The following is a 21,782-nucleotide window of genomic DNA, read 5'->3' on the forward strand; positions in this document are numbered from 1 at the left end:
TTAAAGTGTGTGGGTGTGCATAGGATTCAAAAAACCCAGCAACCCAGAAACACTACTTGAAGAAAAAAAATCTGGGACTGTTTACTTTAACTTGTCTAATATATTCTGTAACAGCTCATAAAAAAAAGAATAATCAAAATCTGGGTCTGATGATATTAAGTACTGCACTTATTTGATCTTAAAAACACCTGACTATTTCAATCTCTGGGGAAAATAGACTTCTCAAGGATTCTGCTACAGGAGGTAAGCAATTTATAAAAAGTCACGTATTTTACATTTTGCTTGACAAAAGTTTGTGGGTTTTTTTTGACTAGTTAGAACAAATTGGAGTCTACCAGTGTTTTGGATATGTATGAGTCATTAAGTAGGCAGTATATATTACTATACAGATATTTGTTTTTAATCAAGACTTAATTATTTTTGAGAATACTTGATTTTAAAACAACTTTTTGAACAACACCTACTTGAGGTCTTGGGAAGGTTCTGCTCTGATATGGGGTGTCTCCACAGAGTGCCCAAACACTGCCCCTTCCGTGCCTAAAATACATAAATAAAATACAGTACAATTACTTTGGAAAATAAAAACACATTGAAATGTATGACCACAAATTGACATTTTTAAAACAAAATATCTGATTGAATCCTTTATTAATGATTATCAATGTTTCTTCATATTTATGTTGGTATTTCTATATCAGAATCTGGACTGACATCATGTAAAACTTTAGACTTCTGCTTATCGGTAGATGAATTTAACATACAAATCTGAAAACATTCATAGATCCAAACTTCTCAGCACTGACTCTCCTGAATGCTCATCTCAACACTATAGACATGGATTGTTTTACAGATAAGGAAAATAATATCATAGGCTTGTTTGACAAAAGCACATTTTAATGCTTCTACTATTTTTTGCATGATGCTCATTTTGATTACTTAAAATGATATGCCAAGCTTTCAAACGTTTTGAAATAACAATTTCAAAAATAAAAGTTTTGAAATAACAACCTGAAGTTGCTAGCCTGAATCTCAGTATCCGACAGTTTCAGTTTCCTTCTATTAGACCTTTCTCATGAAAAACTTTTGTTCTCAAAGAAATTAAAGAGAATTATCTGGAATGTCCTATGGTTTCAGTGTTGGTAGTGGACAATCAGGTATCTCCTACTGGGCACTCAAAATCAAGGCCAAGAAAATGGGTAACTACTACTTAAAACTGAATTGATTCTCTAATTTCTATAACTAGGACCAAGTTGCATGTGATAATTCCACATTTTGAATTACATGACCAAGATTTTCATTGAAAAACTCCTTTTCGATGAAAAAATTAGGGTTCTGATAAATGTTCACTGAAGTTATTAGAAAAAAAGACAAATATTTACACAATCAATTTTTTAAATGCAATTATTTTTTAAGGAGAATTAAAAAAAAATCAGATTACAGCAAGTTCTTTGTTAAAATAATAGAAAACTCAAGAAACTGACATGGAGTGAACCGCACTATAAAATCAGTATTTCTTGTAACTCTCAAACACAAGGATTGGATGCACAACGGTCATTTATATGACTCAATTTACATTTAATAGATAGCAATGGCCTACTGATGTTGTGCGTTCAACACTTTATAGCTTTTTTTCCCCCCTGAACCTTATCATCACGTCTATTTTTGTTTACTGATCTGTCCAATGACATTATTTTTGTCTTCCACTTATATAAACTTTAGCATGTTTTTTTTTTTTTTTGTGCCTGTAAGCTTTTACTTTCCTTCTCTGAAGGTACTAAACGGGTTACTGTATACAGAAAATAGCCTAGAACAGAGAACCACCATTAAAATAGAAAGAACAGAATAATAACAGATGTAAACCAGGTAATGTATTTACCTGCTATCACAAGAAATAAGACCAAGGAAACTGTCTGAGATAATTATAGTTGATTATTAAATATTTTGGGACTAATTACTGTATTTCAATAACAGATGTTTTCTTGTATTCTTAGCCTCGAATTCTAATTGTTAAAATATTTTAAAAACAATAAAGTATTTTCAATTATTTAAATATTTTAATATTTCACAAGTATTTTCAGAAATTTTGGCTGACAATAAAGTGTTTTCAACTATTTAAATATTTTAATATTTTGCAAGTATTTTCAGAAATTTGAGATAGATACTGAGATATTTTTGCAGTTAACCAATAACATTTAGTAAACTGATCTTACCAAGATTTTAAAACCAAATGAGCCTAGAGAATGTTTAAATGATAATATTATTTTACAGTGTTAAAGAGAAAATGTCCTCAGCAAGAAGCCAAAAAAATCAAAGAATCATAGAATCATAGAACGGTTAGGGTTGGAAGGGACCTCAAAGATCATCTAGTTCCAACCCCCCTGCCATGGGCAGGGAAACCCTCCATTACACCAGGCTGCCCAAAGCCTCATCCAACCTGGCCTTGAACACTTCCGGGGATGGGGCAACATCCACCAGCACTCCCAAGTCCTTTTCCTCAGGGCTGCTCTCAATCCATTCTCCACCCAGCCTGTACTTATGCTTGGGATTGCCACGACCCACGTGCAGGACCTTGCACTTGGCCTTGTTGAACTTCATGAGTTTCACACAGGCCCACCTCTCCAGCCTGTTGAGGTCCCTCTGGATGGCATCCCTTCCCTCCAGCGTGTCCACAACACCACACAAGTTGGTGTCATCTGCAAACTTGCTGAGGGTGCACTCAATCCCACTGTCCATGTCACCAACAAAGATGTTAAATAGCACTGGCCCCAGTACTGACCCCTGAGGAACACCACTCGTCACTGTGTGATTAATTAACCACTGGGTGGATTAATTAAACATTAAAATACTGTCAGAAAACCACCATTGTTCGTCATCTTCTAAACACCACATTCACTAAAAAGAAAAAAAAGAAAAACAAAACAAAAAAAACAACAACCGTTCATTGTAAAATACCCTACTAGTATAGATTATCCAGGAAAGGAAGAGGGAACTTCTGAGAGTAATGAAGTAAAGGCCTAGGTTTTTATCTCCAGAAATCTATAAGATTTAAAAATATCTTGTCAAAACATACTGAAAAAAATTTCATTACAACTGCTGCTTTGAAGATCTCACAAGAAAACAACCAAATACACTTTCTATAATCAAACTTTGCTGAGTGTTATGGAGAACCACAGGAGGGAAAAAACAGAATATCTTTTTACCTAAAAGTATTCCCAGCTGTGCTGTGCAGAATCTGCTTTTTAAACCCAACATTGCCTTGCAATTCTGTTACTTTTAAGAGAGAAGAACAGCATGTCTCTATAGCCAGACTTTCTGTCACTCAAAATAAATCTCACCCCCATCTATAATGGCACGTAAGAAATTCTGGAGGAGCTAAATGTCAGAAATCAAAGAGTGTGCTTCCAGATCCCATTCACCTTTCTCATCAGCAAAATTAAATACTTTCAAGTCTAGGGCTTTTTGTATTTTTGAAGGTGGCAATGGGATATGAAGATGTAAATAACTGAGCAGGATGCAGAATTGTCAGTCTTTACTTCTGAGAAGACCACAGCTGTAATGTTTGAAAGAGCAGAATTAATGCAAAGATGTATAAAACATTATAGCTTGGGTCAGACGCTGAATCAATCAGAAGTGCCAAAGACAGTATTAGGCAAAACTTGATAACAAAAGATAAATGACAGTTGATTCTAAGCCAGCATTAGTATTTCCTCACTTTCAGTAGCACTTGTTCAAAAGATGAAAAGGCATTTCTTCCTTCTCCTCTAACAAAACAGAAATTTGGAAAGAGAGATCAAGTTTGTCCTCGCAGACTGAAAATCCAGGTAGGCAGAATTAAGGATAAATTGATATAATCAAAAAAATGTGATTAAAACTTGAACCATACCAAACATGCTCCTTTTGCTATTTGAAGGTATAATCTTAATATGATTTTTTCTTCTCATACAGCCTCAAAAGTGAAAGTATAACAGTTCTTGTGTTAAATGCTTTATCTTAAAAGAATATACTATCAACAAGTTCAAGAATATCTCCAATCCCTTTTGTTTTATACTGGAAGAAAAGCAGGCACTTACAATTATCTTGGTTTTAATAAGAATGGCGAAAATAATCAGCCAGCCAGAATTTACTGACGTGTTTCCAGCAGTTAAACAACAAGATCAAGAAAAATGGAAAGAGATTGTACAGTATATAAAAGATATGCATCAGCATTACTTAAAAATATAGAACTGAAGAAAAACTATAGGTAGGTATTATTTCTTTTTTAATTTTCTGTGTGTAAATATGTAGTGCTTTGATGGGAAGTTAGATCATGTAGTTCAATACTGCTCAGGAAAGGGTACCACAAACATACATTTCTATGTCTAATAAATATAAAAATATAAATCAGGATTCAAAATGAATAGCATGATTTTATAATGAAAGAAACATACTTTAAGTATTTAATAATTTACAATGTTAAAACACTTATTTTTTACAGAAAGAAGAAAAGGATCTGTTAACTGTATTCCCTGACTTACAGAATCATAATCAAGACCTCCTATGAGATGAGTGAACTTCTAGAGAGCCATGAATGAATACAAGAAAAGAATAAAAAGAAAAGAATTGAACCTTCAAGCCCTTTCAAGTACAGCTCAAAAGGAAGTAGTTAGGGAACTGAATTCAAAGGAACATGAGTTAGAATGGATAGCTATAAAAAGTGAATCTTTCAGAGGAAATAAAATAGCAAAGGCAAGGAGAATGTGCAAAGGATGTAAAATCAAAACCAAAAGTGTAACTGAACAAAATTACTCCCACCTCCAACTTCCATTGGAAGAGAATGAGTTAAGACTTCGCTAAGAAAGAAGCATCTGTCAGGGCAAACTACTGGTCAAAGAATACCAGTCGCTATAGAGGTTGCTGGAGAAAACTCAGTAAATAGCACAAGTCAGGAAAAAAGGCCAAAAGTCCAAGTCTGTATTTGTAGAGAAACCTCTTTATGCGTAGTAGATTTATGAACATCTGACCTTTAAAACTTACTTTTTCAACACAGAGCAAATCAAAATGACCCTTTCACTAAAATCAAAACTAGACACCTATTCCTGCTGAAACTGAATATTCAGAATTCAGAGAAACCAGTGTAAACTACTCATTTCTACTCGATTTACTGGTTCCTGAAATTCAGCCTTTGGGAAATGACAAGTTTCATAAAAGCAATGGAAGTACAACATTGGTATTTGGTGTGAGATTGTATTTACTTATGCATGTGCATGCTGAGGAAATTTTGTCATTTATTTAACCAGCAAATAATTATTTCGCAATTTATGAGTTAGCTCACTCAACAACACTGGTATCGTTCGGTGACTTAATAACTGACTAGCATGAAAAGACCGGCACCTGAGCATATTGATTAGGAGAACTATATTTTTTTGTCAAAAGAAGGCCAGCTGAAGAGTTGATGACCCAAGAATCAAAACTAATAAATTATTTTGCTGTGAAAAATGAGCCATATACTAGCATTGTCCCACTCCTTCACATTACTCTTGTAAGCAAATCACCTCAAATGTACTGACAATGGAATTGTGTAGCATTTTGATGTATACAAATTACATGGCATTGCAGTGTCACGGGCACAGCTGAATCTTACTGCCCTGATCTTTCTTTAAGCTTCTCAGAAACATCAAGTAAAAATATGACAAAATACTAAGATTATGCAAGTATTAGACTATGTCAATTTGTCCTCTGAGTTAAAGAATTTAAAGAATAGTTTCTAAAATATTTATCATTTTTGAAGCTTGCAATTTTACTCGTTGCAAACTCATTATTAAGTTAAAGCATCCACAGGTTTCACAGAGAAATATGAGTAATTAATCAAGATTGGTTTACCATTGAAGAGACCTTGAAAGCATAGGCTTTATGTTCTACAAGTTTAATTGCAATAAAATAATAAAATAACACAATTCTTGATTATTTTACTATATGTGCATAGCTAACATTTAAAAGTGCCTTTGTGAGATTAGCTAGCTGTTGTTCAACACTAAGACCTTGGAAGAGCTTATCACTGCCAGACTGAAAAAAAACCCAGAAATATTCAACTAGACAGATCAATGATCATAAAAAGACCACAGAAAATGCTTGTTGCCTCTTTTTTAAAAGCTCTGTTATTATAATTTATCTTAGGCTGATGAGAAACCCAAAGGAGTCAGAATGCAGCTTCTGGACCACATGTTGACTGTGCAGCTCTTCAAGACTTTCAATTTTAATAAATGGCTTGAAATGTAACTTAGCTAAGTACTTGTATCAAAAAGCTATGTTGTAACTGGATTTTTGCTATGGAAGTGTATATAACAAATGCAAGTAAGTAGGTTATTTTGTGAAAATATGATTGGCATGATTGCTGGGATTTCAATCTTGTGAAGTCTCTCAGCAGCAGAACTGGCTAATGTTAAATAGTGAAGGTTTCAGGTATGATAGTGATGTGGCCATATTGGAGGCATATTATAGGTAGGAAGCTGCAGTACAGCCTGACTGGATGCAGCTGTTTGCTTGTAAACTGAAGCATGAGCATCAGTCTTCAGAGGTAAGCCGTTATTAAAAAGTAAGTTCTAAAATGAACGATTTATATTCATTCATTACTCAAGGCCTTTGAACATGACTAATGTTTGATGCATATTTTCTGTATGGCAACCTTACTAAAGCAAGACTTCTACTAAACCTTTCGTTTAGATAAGAAGAATGAGTTGCCCAAAAAATTAAAATTCAGCATCTTCAGTGTGATTAATTTTGATCAAAGGAAATCACAACTATAGGAAATATTTGCAAAATTGCAACAGTTGTATGTATCTTCTTAAATATCATTTTAAAATCTATTGAATACAAACGTCTGAAATATTGTTTCCTAATTGTGGGCAGTTAAGACACCTCTTGTCTTGCAATGCGAACGAAACTGGATTATGTCTATGTGTTCAGTTGCTCATCCACATACTTATTTGAAGATTCACAACCAAAATCGATGTTTGGCCACCACTTAGTTTATCCAGCCGAAAAAACTGAATCTATTTGAATAAGATTTGGACTGAGTGTAGTTGTAACATAATTCAATTAATAATTGGAAATCGCTATTTTTAATGCTACTTCTGGGATGAAAAAAGTCAATATATTTAAACGAAACCGCTGAGAAGTCACATTAAAATTGACTATTTCTTCCAAACATGAATGAAATTGAAAAATATATAAACTATTTACAAAGAACAAGTTTTAAAAAATAATTTCATAACATCTTTTACTTCTTTCCCCTATGATGTATGAAAGATGGCAATACAAATGACAATAAAAATGATTAACTACAACCATTTTCTGCTTGAAATGATACAATCTCCTTGAAAAGTTGCAACAGCTAGATATATGAATAGATTTAAAGCTTGCATTTAGATTTCACAGAAAAAAAAACAAAAAATTATCTTCTTTTCCTAGATATATATGATAGCCTGGATTTGCATTTTTCTTAACATGATGTAGATGATTCTTGGTTCACTATAGTGGAACACAGAGTAAAAATTGTCCTTGTCTACATTCAAAAAATTGAATTTTAATGGGATTATTTTTGTATTTAATAGATCAAAAAAGACTGTATTTTCACTTTGTTGTAGAAGATAACCCCAGGATTTGGAAAACTCAGGTTTATGCTCTAATGAATAGTTAATCAGTTATAAAACAGAATCACTGTTTCCTTGATGAAAAATGAATGAATCAATGAGTGAGAGGACTATCAAACAACAGCCAATAGCTTCATAACAAGGAGATTCACCTGGGAAGTAAAAGAATGAGACATGAGCTTGGATATCCCTAGTACAAAATGAAGGCTTTAACTTCAAGGTTAATTAAATTACCTTATAATTTTATCTTGATTTTTACTAAAAACAGTGTCATGTATTTGTACAGAATATTATGGAAAAATGTTAGAATCTGAACGGGGAAAAATGTGAGAATAAGAAAATTGTTTCTCACCTATTTTCAAGAACAACGTGTGATAATTTCCCGTTTCAAAGCTTCCTGAAAATTCTGTACTGTACTGCTGCCTATCTATAAAACCTAGCCAGGAATAGCTAAACAATTTGCTTCAAAAAGCTCTAAAACAAAGGAATTAATGATTAGCTTTTGATTAAAGAAAAGGGTGTTTGTCCTTCAGTTAAGACATTCCATAAATAAATCATTTAATTTTGAAAAATCAAAAGCTCAGAGGAATTTATCAGGAGAATTTATCATGCCATCACTAGAGGTTAGTTAACTACTGATACTGGACTGAGATTAGAACACCACTACATACAGCCTAAGCACCTTAAAATTTTTGCCTTCAACATCTGATCAGCAGTTGACACATCTGAATTTTATCTAAATTAGGAAAGCTTGTTTGGAAATCTCACTTTCACTATAGCAGACATCATCTAAGTTACCCTTAGCATTAAAACTGATTTATAGGGTGCCTTATACAGGTTTTAGTGGTCAGTTCTTTATGCCATATATAAATGTGCATTTCCTTCTGTACTCTACTTTGCCATTAGAGCAGCATACTGAAAAATGGTTATGATTATGTCTTAATTACTGCTGAATTCTTACAATTTAGAAAATTGTTCTATTTACACAAAAGGAAGCCACAAAGCAGCAGGACTATTATCCAAATTTTTGAAACAGCTCTACTATAGCATTTTTACTGAATACAGCATGCCATTGATAAATTATAAACAAATATTTAGATAACTGCATTTGTGCACTCTGTAGAAGGCACTAATACACATATAAAAAGTCCACCATATGCAACTACATAGTATGTATTTAAAAAGCCACTGTAAAAATGCCTTCAAATACTTTCGAATTCACGAGAAAAGTGAGAAGTGAGAAATTCATGAAAACATGAGAAGAAACCTCACACATATTTCTACAATGCTGAGATGGACATAAGTTGATGCAACACATTTTGGTGCCTATTAGACCAAAATGAAACCAAAATGTTAGCATCTCCAATTATTTAAAGTCTTAATTTTATTTGCTGATATGAGAAATAAAATGAAGCTATAATATCAGTTCTTCACAAGGTTGTTAAAAAGTTGATATTTGATATTACCCCTAGTTATCTTGATTATCATCTATTATGACTGTCTTTTTATTCCTGCTCTTTATTAATGTTTTTGTTTCCTCTCTAGAAGTAAGTTATAAAGATGAGTATAGTGCATTCAAACCTGGCATTAACGTAATGCAAAAGGGCAAATGACTTAACTTAGGTAAGTCTTTACTGTAGTTTTAAATGGAAATTCTGCAGCTGTGAGAGAGAGGGTGAATGTGCAACAGTAATTTTGTCACATAATAGTCAAGTGACACCTTCAAGTCAGCATAGCAATGAAACAAGCCTTTCAATTTAGCAACAAAACAGAAGCAGGTGTGTTTCAAATCAGTTAATTGCAACAGCTGTAAACCACCAATGGACAGGTTATCAAACGTGTGCCAATGTGTGATCTGTATTAATCACAGCAAAGACAGGATATTTTCTGCAGAAAAGGACAAAATACTAAGGAATACTGCAATATGCTAAAATTGGCTGAAATACACATCTTCTGCCAAAGACTCAGATGTTTTTGCAGGCAAGAACCACAAGAGAGTTGCCACATACCTTGCAGAGGTGGTAGGAAGAGGGTTTATGGCAGTAGTTTACTGCTAGATCTACCACTCCATTTTCACAATGGGACCGAGCTGGTCACAGAGTAATTTATCAGTGCCAGTCTCAATACTCCCTTACATGCCACCAAGGAGCAGTATCAGGACTCAGATTACCTGGGAAACCTTGTAACAGCCCAGCTCTGCTGAGCTTCTTGTGGCATAACCCTAGTCTAGTGTTTGCCCTTTTACTGTTTGTGAGTCAGGAGAGACTCGAAAATCACACTCTTGTCACTGCTCCAATAAACCTATCATAAATTCACTGTAAGACTTGTAAGGTTTAAGCAGTTTAAACACTTTTCATTGCCTTGCTACATACCAAAGCATGTCTGGCTAAAATCAGCAAAGCAGACTTTACTTCTGCATGAAAATGGTCAGCTTCCAGAGAAACCTGTTGTTCATGTCCTCTTAGACATTAAACTACATTATGTTCAGGCACTTTCAGAACAGAATACTGAATACCAGGCACCAGGATTGTCATGTCTAGGGAACAGAATGTTGTACAATTTGACAGTCTTCATAAAATCAATTCTTTTGCCTTACTATTTTTAAGTTAAAATTACAGAAAGAATACAGCTCCTATGTCCAGCTATCAACAAAAGATCTTACCAGGTTCAGAGAGAGGTTAAGAGACAAAAAAGAAAATCTTTCTTATTCTACATTTTCTTCAGAAAAACTCTTAAGAGGTATTTATGTTATCCAGCTAATGAACTGTCATGATGCTTACCAATCCAGCCTTTCAGCTTTCACTAAAGAGAAACTTGCTTGGAAGGATCTCTTATATCCTTAAACCTTTCGAATGAATTTATTTCTTTTAGATTCAATCTTCCTTATCCTTTAGTCTCCCTCTGGCCTCCAGACATCTCATCACTGTAAGTAATTTGTTCTGTTTTTTTTCAGCAGAATACTCCCTTGGTCCTTTCCTTGTTTTGTATTAATAAAATAGCTTTTAATAGCTATACTAATTTTTCAAATTAATGCTTTGCCAAAACAAAATTGTTTTGAGTTGCTGTTAAGTTTTGCTGTCATGAAGGCAAAAGAAGAGAGTATTTTCATTAGAACTTCAAATTCAGAAACTCTAATTGGTCTTTTGCTTTCATCCTAAATCTAAATATAAACTAGGGAGGCAAGGCAACAATGACAGTGAGAAGAAAAAAAATTGCAACTATAAAATCCTGAAAACTGTTCTGACAGCTAAAACATGAAACAAACTTGTTGATAAATACTCTTTCTGCACAGTATGCTTTATCAATTGTGTTTTCTCTGCTCCACACTGAGAATGTAAAAACAGATTAAAAGAGTAGTCCATCATTTGGTGATGTTGCTAAGAGAAAAACAGTAAAAATACATGACTGGTTTGCTTGATATGAGAAGAAATATCTTTAAAAAAGGTATCTCCCTTTGATACTTAATGAGAAAAGACTTTCAGATGTAACTACGAATCCTACCTCATGCTTTCGACCATAAATTGGGAAAGGAATTTTTCAAATGAACCGAGCATTTGGTTACCATCAGGATTTTGCTTTGTTGATCTTGGATACATCTTGGGTCTTAGCGTGATATCCAGGTACTTGGAAAGACTTACATGCTGCTCACCTTTGACCACCATAACATACTTGCTTTGCAGAAAGCGATGCAGAGAAAGAACATGAAAAAGCACTATTCCTAGCTACATTGTAAGTGGTGTAACCTATAGTACTTGCTGTCACTTCTATCACGCTGCATGAATCAGATTGGTTTAGAATGATGACGACTTAAGGGCAAAGTCTCCACTTGAGCTAAATGACGTTTTGGCAATTGTAAAGGAATCAGGCTCCCTCGAAGCACTGAAAGGCATTTGTGTGCACATGATCGTGTATGTGTGTGTTTAGATCTATGCTCCAGTAGTCTTCTAGTATGCTCACAAAATATGTTTCAAATGTTTTACAAACCTGCTAATAGCTTCAATAAAAAACAAAACATTTGCTAAGAATTCTAACCTTTCTAAGTAGGAACAGCTAGATAAACATATCCCACTATACCCATTATTGATATTAGTGTTGACAGGATCAATACAAGTGTTCATCAGATATCAAAACAGTAAAATTTATGGTATGCATATTCAGTTTATCTATGAATGTAACATACGCCATCAAGAAACATTGTCATGAAGGTTTTAGTGTGGGCTACCAGCTACAGTATGATGATTTCTGAAAGGAGATGTCTCTAGTTGTTTTACCTTAGTAATCTCATTCATCCTATCCTTTCTTGTAGTGAAGTGTGCTTATTCATGCAGCTTTCTTATCTTCTCCTCATTGCACAGAATCTTACTTTAAAATGAAGTTGAAAATACATACAAAAGTAACTAACTTGTAAAACAGAAGTACAGGAATCACACTACGAAAAGAGGAACTGTACACGGAAGGAAATAAAGGACAAGAGAATGGTCCCTTTTTATGGCCAAATCCAAATTCTTTTCATTTTCTCTCCAGTAAGATGAAAGGGTAAAATGTTATTTTAGAATGTCAACGTGGTTAACCATGGATGCTTTAGTTTGTCAAGATATGATCAAAACCAGCCATATTTCTTGTGTGTTCTTCTGTTCATACAGTTCTAATGCTATGTTGTGAATTAATCCTGTGAAATGACAGTGTTTTGTAGTGTTGCTCTTTGTTTCAAAACACTGTAGTTTGGCACTAACTTCGGCACCAACCTAGGAATGCCCACCTCATCAAAGCATATAGTTTGAACCAGTATACTTGATTGTGACAGCATTTATTCAAACAGGAACCAAAAATTCTGCATTCCTAGATGACCACTGATCTCCTTGGTTTGGAATGGAATATCCCAAAACTCTGTACCTCAGTTCAAGTAAAACAGGAGAATGCTCAAAGAAAAAATATATAATATTAATTGCATAGCGTTATGTACAATTGTGTAGTATGAAATAATACTGTAAAAAACAAAGAATAAAGATTTAACACTTTTGGAAAAAATAATAAAAATTACAAATGACAGTCAATGAAACTAATGAGAATGACTTTCAGAAATGTATCAAGCATAAAGTATATGCTAGTGAAAGTAGATTAACTGAAAAGCAGAGAAGGAAAGTGAAAAGATAAATTTTCCCCAAGGAATTTAAACATAAAATAAGAAGAGGTCCTTGCTAAATTATTTATAAATTAATAAATGAGGACGCTAATTAGTGCAGAAAGAAAACCAAGTGACTCAATAAAATCTCAGCCCTGATCCAAGATCCTAAGAACTATTTATTACTTCAGTCTTCAAAAGTTCCTCATCGTATGCTTTAGTTTCAGTGGTACAACTCGCAGGACCAAAATTCAAGCACACATTTAAATGCTTTGTAGGATTACTGCAGGAACGCTTAGCTATTGGCCTTGCAAATTCAAATCCAAAGGACGGGCAATGTAGCTCTGAAAAATGTAAAAGTGCTCAAACCAATGAGGTAACCAAAATGACAAACCATAGGTGAGAAAAATGTATATTTAAAAAAATCTATGTAATTAATAGCTAGTTTTAAAAAACTTTGGTGAACTTAAGCATCAATTTAGTTCAGCAATTCAAGGCTGATTCTTGCTCCTACGGAATTAAAAGTCAAACCTTACACTGATTTCAAACTCCAGGCTACTAGTTCCAGTTGATGAGGGCTGGCAAAGATGGAGAAGCAGCATTATCTGTTTTATATTTGCTTTCAGTAAATTTTCTACAGAATGAATTTACTGACAAGTTTGTTTGCTATCACAATGTTTTGAAAATGAGTATGGTAAGATAAATCTTGGCAATTTAATTATAAGTTTTGCACAGGCAACTAAGATCCAGGGACTAATCTTAACCAATAACGAAGCAATCACACTTCTGATGTATGTCAAAAAAGCTGGATTTCAAATCCTAACAAGTCACAAAAAGGTAATCATGATCAAATCACCATCACAATTTATTTATTGAAATTCAAATAATTAAATGCAAGAGAAATGCAATTTGTTTTCAGATGTTTCGTGACTGGAAAGTCACCCATTTCTACAGTGGAACTGCTTAACACAACTTTTAAAAAATGTATTAGCTCTGTTCTTAGAAACTTGGTTGAGTGTGGTGGTATTCACAGATTTGGAGAGCCTGGGCTGTCATGGGCCCTTAGATCAGTCCTATGACTATAAAATTACTATTCTTTCATGTTCAATTTATCTGGACATAAATAACCAGATGACACCCAAATTTAAGAATTGAAGTCTAAGAAAGAGGAAAGACGAAGAAAGACATTAATTCCTTTAAGAAAGAGACTAGCTGAGATCTGAAGAAATAGAGAGGGATTCACCAAGAAGGATGCTTGCTCTGATCTGGGAATCCCATTCAGAAAAGCTTCACGGATTGCTTAAAACAGAGGACAAAGTAGAAGAAGGTCTATGGAGCATATGCTTCTAGGCCAGGAATCTGACCAGCCATAACCACAATATAATGTAGGTGCTGAGAGTCAAGGCAAACTCAGCCAGACTAGGATCTACACCAATGCGATTAGTAGTTTCAAGACCATTCATATTAGATTGTGACTAGTTAGATTTCAAGTAAGGAGAAAACTTGTTTGCATCAACATATAATATACTATTTAGACTTACCTTGAGATTCTTGTCTGATGATCAGATCTCAGAAAAAGGAGGCTTCCCCCTGGAGAAGTGCCTGCTGGGAAAAACTCATTTGGCTGGTAGATGGAAGAATTTGGAATCTTAGCAGTAGTACATAACGAAGTTGTAATATATCTGAAAGACTTGTGCTCATCTTAATGACAGGTTTCCCAAGAAACAAAAGTATTCATGGGGTAAAGAAATAAAGCTGTTGACCAGTCACTGGCTGACAGAAATGGTCAACCTGTGACTGGTTCAATACCATGTGGAAAGGATGAAAAATCTGGAAGACTTCCCTGGAACAAGCAAGAGCAAAGCGTTAAGAGTATGTGAAGAAGTGACATCAGTAGAGCTGGTAAATGGCTTGCCTGTCTCTGAAAGCACATCCTGAAAGGCAGCAGAGAAAGACGAAGTAGGTGCTGATTCTATGGCTATGCAAACAGTACTTGCTGGACCTTGGTTGGGGGGCGCATGCCCTTCTTTCCATAGCAGATGGTTAGTCCACCTCTCTCTTAATGCTTCATTGCGCTATGACTTGCTTACGATATGCGGAGAGACTTCAGTGTTCCCCTACTTAATGAAAAGGAAAATTTTAAGAAAGGAATGAAATTATTTGTGATTGTTTTACTTTTACTTTGTAAAGGAGAAAAAAGGAAGTATGCACTTAGTGTGAACAGAAACACTTCTATGCAAAGGTCAAAAGGAGAGCTTTGTAATTGATAGGTTTCATGAGTGGTTAGTCTTGCGTCAGAGATTATGCTTCTGGACAAGTAATCAATGTCACGGCTCTGGATTATATCTAGTTGTTTACTGAACAATGGTACACCAAACTGGACTAACCACTTTGGAGAGGACCTTGCCAGCATTGAATTGGGCAGCACATCTGCAGGCTCCACTCCCATTTACACATACTAGCTTGATACTTGACTTTCTTGCATCACATGACGCTCTTCAGCTTGTGATCTAAAATGCTTCCTAACTCTTTTTCTGAAGGCTCCTGTGAGTCTTACTTATGAATTCTCTGAGGTTTTAAAATCGACCTCTGGAGGTCAATTTGATTTTGTTTTGCTGTTGTCTTTGCCTGTAAATTCCAAACAGGGGATGTTCTCACTACACAGTGTTTTCCCTCTGTCAAATTTCCTTCCATCTTCACATCCTCAGTTCTTTTCCACTGATCAGCAACACTCCTTACATTACTTTTTCAACACTGTGTCATCCTTATAATCTATAAATCTTTTGTACAGTCTGACTTTTGATCTTTTTTTCTTTTTTTTCCCTAACAGATGTCTGTTTCTGTAGTTAAAAGAAACGAGAGGCCTCCAAACATTCCAAAATACTGTCACCAGGCCTTATGCATCAGATGATTCTTTTTGTTTATAAAAAGCTTCATCTGTACAATCTTTTTGTTTGGTGGTCAACATTACCACATAGGTTCTTCGCCCTTTCGTCAATACCTATGAAGTATAAATCGATTTGCATTTTGAATCTCAGAGCAGTTATACATTCTTCAGACACATCTATTTCTGCCTGAATACTGAGGTTTTTTTCTTCATTCTCTTTTTATGATATGATTTTTAACACATATAATTTCATTCATTTTATAGAATATATGTCGATTTTTGCTACTCTTCCTTCTGGAACTCACATTACTCATTCTGAATTCTTTTACATTTCTATCAACACTTCTTAATCTCCATGCACACATGCACATTTTTGTACTTTCTGAGCCTTGAGCAAAGCCACATTGTTATATACTTTTAATTCAAATACAAAGGCCTATATACATCGATGACATTTTTCTAGAGCCAAAATGATGGCTTATGATGTTTGTGTCTTGGTGTACTGAATTTAATGCTGTCAGACATTGTGAAATGTAAGCTCATCATTAGCCACAATGAGGATAGGAATTTAAATTCACAACGTAGGCTGAAGGCTGCGGGCCATATTTTTGTGGGTGATACAATTTTTTTATTGGAGTTGCTTCCTGTGGGTGAAATTATTCCTAACTTATAAAAGTCTGCTATGAATAACCTTTGAGATGTATTGCAGAGAAGAAATTATTTGAATCTATGTTTTTCACAGCTTTGACTGCATACTTGCTTTATAAATAGATCTACAGATAACAGTGAAGTCCAAGATGTTACTGTTGGAAATCTGGTAGCTTTTCTTCTGAGTAAAGCTTTATTTCAAACTGTGACTGCCACAGACTCAAACAGTACCTCCCTGTGAGGATTTCTGTGTTTATTTTTTCTGCTACTTTCTACCTGAATTTAGTGTCAAGATCTTCCCATTCATTCACATAAGTTTAGAAATTATGAGCTATGTCGTATAATCTCACCATGCAGTTTACAGCTACTAAACACATTAGCTCGTATTGAAAGTTGGGTTAAAAAAATTGCCTTAACATCAGATAAAAATAAAAAAGCCACTTTGTAGTGATTTCAGATAGGATTCAGAGAAAACAAAGTGCAGTTCTGACATGTATTACATGGCTCACAGTAAGAGGTACATCTGTATATTGTCTGGGAAAAGTCAGATGCCAGCAATATTTCCTAAAAATGTAATAGTATTCCTCTATTCTGAAGGTTTTATAAATCATCTCATCTTCTAGAACCTAATGAGAATAGTGCTCCAGGACAGAGCAAGATATTTTTGGCCTGTAGTATCATCGTTATAGGACGAGTATTTGGAGCTAAATACTCTTTTAATTGACCTTAAATCCTATAGTGCTTTGCAGTTTGAAACTTATCTCCAACAATAGAATTTTGTTTCCAGGCAGAAATAAATCACAAGCAAGTACTTTAAGGCAAAAAAGAAAATGGGAACGCTGGAGCTCCTTTATGATTCACCTTTCCCTCCTGTGAGTAGCTATACTTTAAAAATAGAGATGGGTCTGACTGCTGTAATTTAAATGTGCATTTTCAAAACTACCAAAGCCTGAGGGCATGTGAGTGTCAGGTTTAGCTCAGGTTTTAAGAGTAAGAATTTTACTGCAAAATCTGAACCCAATTCATATCCAGTTCCTGCATCAAAACCTTCCGAAGGTTTACTGTGTGTTTTCCAGACAAGTTTGGTTTGATTTAAGAGTTAGCTTACTAACAATGGGGAAATTTTCTAGTGGGCTTTGGATGCTTATGTAGGCCATGTGACTTTGCCTGATATCATGCAATTCAGACCCTTCAAAACTAGAACGACTAAATTGTACCTCTGGACTCTGCACAGTCCTTCAACAGGGAATGTGGAATATGATTGGGAATATGATGCAGATACTGGCAGGTTTTCCTAAAAATATTCATTCTTACATTGGTCATAAATATCCAATAACTTAATCTTGGTGTCAGAGATTTAACTTGAAAACCAGATTCAATTTGGAAGTTAGAATCAGTCTCTGGATCAATACTTCCCTGCTCCAGAACAGACCAAATAGTCTCCTCACTAACTCCGGGAAGCTACTGGCTGTGTTCTGCAAAGGAACAGCTCAGAGAAGTACAGAATCGGCTTAAAAACGTAAGCTTTATTTAACAGAACTATATAGATTACAGTCCAGAAGTAGAGGAAGTGATTGAAATCTATCTTCTCTTATAACTGATGTTATCATGAAAAAAGGGGGAAAAAAAAGTTGAATATGAAAGGAGAGACATTCAGAAAGCATGGATTATAGAAAGGTTGACTCTCTAGGTAGAGGATGATTTTCCAGAGAGTGTCATTTTGCTGTTTTTTTTTCCCCCTTCCTTTTCCTTTCTCCTCCCTGAATATATACTGTCTCTTTCTATGTCTCTGTCTATAGAACAGCCTTGTTGAGCATTTTTCAGTAGAATGGCTGTAAGAAATTGAACATATTTTCTGGGGCTGCCAGAACTGCTTGCACATTTGTCTGCTTTTGTGTCTATTCCTTTTTCAGAAAAACTTCTTTTATCACGGCTTCTTTCTCTTTACATACATTCCTCAGACCAGTCATTCTGTTCCTTGGCATGTTTTTGTTTAAGTGCCAAAAATCAAAATCTTTCTTTTGCAAACAAACTGTTATTATCCTTAGGTCAATGCAGTCCTCCAACAATCTACATAGTCACCTGCAGGCTGTATGTACCCACCGCTTTCAGTCTGAGCTGGCTGGATTCATTCTACCCTAAACTAGAAGATATAAAACTATTTGTGCAATGTCTTGGATAAGAAATTTATTTATTTAGTCTCACCACTTTTAGACTGCCTATAAAACTTCCAGTTCATAGACAGCTTAGTGCTCACATATATATGCTTGTAATGAGCTCTATAGTTGTACCTCAAGAGTAATGCTTTGACGGAATGCTCTACTGCCAAGTCGTTAGACTCCTGCAACAATATTATCTTTCAATCGGAGCTCTCATACAGACAAATCTGGACATTAAGTGCTTCCTTGAGATCTAAATAAGCTTATCAGAAACCTTATTTACCTAGTCCCTTTTGGAATACATATTAACGTAGTCACTACTGAGGAAACACAGAAATTCTATTTATGTAATGCATTTTTTTAATTGACAGATGATGATAAAAGAATTCTGATTCATTCAGTGTTCGGGGTACTGGCAGTCTGGCATATCGACTTAAAAGTTGAACTTTTTACTACAAGATCAAATACAGTAGTTTTACTGTGGTCACATAATTTGGCTGCATAAGGCAGTTTAAAATGATTAAGTGCTTCCCTTCATGTTGCGCCAGTTTACTCTCCAGACTCCATCTGTCCTGAATGACAATCCACCCACTGAACATGGCAAATCCAACATCTTTGCCATTCATACTGAAATTTCTATTCAGTCTCTGAAGGCACTAGATGTATGCCTACTGTAATAACAACATACATCAAATAATCATTTATTTTTCTACATTTCAGTACGTGTTATAAATATTTTATTTCTCTTTTCCAACCTAATTTGCAATTCACATGCATTTCCTCATATTTCTGTCATATTTCCTTTTTATAGCCATAAGCCATATTTCTACTTTATCATTTCCTTTTAACTACTCTGGAAGACCTTTCTATATTTCAATTACCTGCAGACTCACAGTCCTAAAGCAAAATCTTAAAATCAAAACTGAAGTACTGATTCACTCCTCTGCATGCTAATTCTGGATATTATTAGAATATTATTAGAATATAGGTATGTAGATAAGTTCTGAAGTTTCCTTGATACATCGAGGCTCTCATCTTTCATCCAGTGAAGTAAATGGCTTTGATCAAAGCTACACTGAACCCACTCTAAGCACATACCTCATTGAAATGGAAAAGATACTTCACAGATTTTTCCCTGACACTGTTCTGGTGTCAAGGCAGATTTGACCTACACATGTCCTGCTATTAATCTGAGAAAGTTTCTATCTCCTGTCCTTCTCTGACTTCTGCCTTTCTACACAACTTTGCTATTTGACAAGGAAGAAGGCTCATAGGAGGTCATAATGGTCTGCAAAGTTTTTATGTTACCTCTTTTTGTTTCTCCTACTACTGTTAGTGGTCATGTGCAAGCCTTAATACAATTGCAATTCCCATGAAGACATCTATTATTATGTCTGAAATATGAAAACAAAGTGATTTTCAGCTAATTATATCAGCTCATACAATACAGATATGTAGTTTCACATATCTGAAAAGCTTTCTGTTTCACAAATTATGGAAGCAATTGAGCTCTATAGAACTATTATTAAAAACTTGGTAAAATATTAACTGATGAGGTTTTAATTAGCTTCTTGTTTATTTTGAGAGGAAAAATATTTCTGTTAACATATTAATTATAACCAAATTCAGTTTTATCCAGAAAGGACTTCACGTCCTGTGCTAAAACAGATTATATCACTCAGACATGCAGTAATAAGGGATGGAAGAAAATAAGCTAGCAGTTAAGAAAGTAATAGGAAATAAAATAAACTAGTTCTCCATCAAGGTGAGTAATATTTTCCAAACAATCTAGACTGGGTTATTCAGAAAAAGTGATACAGCTAATCTGCTGCACCCAGAAAACATAATTGGATTTGACTGCAGAATAGCAATGGCTTCTGATGCAAGACCTGTGCGGTTTAATTTTCAAATCATTCTTGCCTTACCTTTTTAAAAATGTGATTAATAAAGAAGCTACATATACAATTATAGTTGATTTAGAAGAGAGTATACAAACCTGTCACAAATCAAGTTATGCTATTGTTTTTACAGGTCTTGAAAGGAGCGTCAGAGGTAAAATCATGGTTAAAGAAAGAATACTATAGCCAAGTCTGAATGAAGTATATAGATCAGAAGAACATACAGGAGATAATATGAGAATTAAATTACAATTTCTTCTCCTTCAAAAATTATATGTATAAAAATATTATTTTCAGAAAAGCAAAATGTTTGTATTATTTGGTTAAAACATTGCAAGTTTAATGGAAATCAAGTTTTTGATAATGTGCTTTGAGTCTTAAGTGAGCAAACCACCTCAAAAGTCAGAGAAGATAAAAACCTCACTTACGTTGTCCAGAAAAGTAGGTGTTTTGCTCAGAACATAACTAGAGAGCCTCCACTTTGCTTAGTACTTCTTATACAGCTGCTAACTACAACTTTGGTTTAAGAAAAAAGAGGAAGACAAATTGTACTAACAGAGACATACAGAAGTTTTTATAGAAAGAATTACAGCTTTCTTTTGTAGCAGCGTCTCAGAAAGATGTATATTGAGCTACACCACCTTAATCTATTTTCTCAAAAGCATTCTGGCAGGATAAAGCTGAGTCACGATATATTCGTGTACTCTCACTGATGAGCTTGACCAATACAGTGTTTCCAAGTTCTGATACAAGAATATCTTAGAGAGATCATATTGCAATGAAAAGAAATAGGAAATAAAAGCATGGAGTAGAAAATTTTGTATTAGTATTTAAATAACAGCCATAAAGTCAAACAGATACTCTTCCTCTGTAACTGCAGGAGTGCAGCAGACGCCATGATGCTATAGACGCTGTCCATTCATTGGGACAGGGTGAATATAAGGGATGGAGAAAGGTTGAACTGTGTGCAGTAAGCAACCTTTGAGCTCACCAGAAACTCGGCTCCTTATTCCTGCTTGTTTCCCAGCCTTTTGGCAATATGTTTACTTCATCATGCCTTTCTCTTCCCTCTCTACAAAGCTGTATGATACACGTTAAACTCGGTGGTAGGAGGCATTCCTGTGCAAAGGGGCAATAGCCAGCTGCAATTCTAACAGCTCTGTCTAACAAAGCAAAAGTCAAAACTTTTTTCTTCTTTCCTTGAATGATAAAGCAGAAAAGAGCTAACATAGTTAAAAGAAAAAGCAAAAGTAATGATGAAAGGAAGAAAAAAAAAGTCTAAATTAAATCAGCCAACTGCCTAATTTTAAAGTGAGAAACTCTTAATAGCTGCAATATCTTTAAAACAAAAATTGCTACTTCTGACTCCATATTTTTCTTCTCTGGGAAATGTATTGATATCTCGATTACTAGCCTGTTTCTACTATACCTTTCTCCCTG

At 34.6% G+C, this 21,782-nt stretch overlaps 1 protein-coding gene across 3 annotated transcripts in view; it reads right to left on the bottom strand.

Moving 5' to 3' along the window:
- SGCZ (sarcoglycan zeta) overlaps positions 1-21,782 on the bottom strand; it is a 238,090-nt gene that overhangs the window by 26,227 nt on the left and 190,081 nt on the right. For all 3 annotated transcript variants that reach the window (XM_086611720.1, XM_086611721.1, XM_086611722.1), the window contains one exon: positions 465-537. In XM_086611720.1, the coding sequence (XP_086467846.1) occupies positions 465-537 (73 nt within the window). The remainder of the gene's footprint in view (positions 1-464; positions 538-21,782) is intronic.

This window comes from Tauraco erythrolophus, chromosome 5 (genome assembly GCF_009769465.1).
Source record: "Tauraco erythrolophus isolate bTauEry1 chromosome 5, bTauEry1.pri, whole genome shotgun sequence".
Classification (NCBI taxonomy): domain Eukaryota; kingdom Metazoa; phylum Chordata; class Aves; order Musophagiformes; family Musophagidae; genus Tauraco; species Tauraco erythrolophus.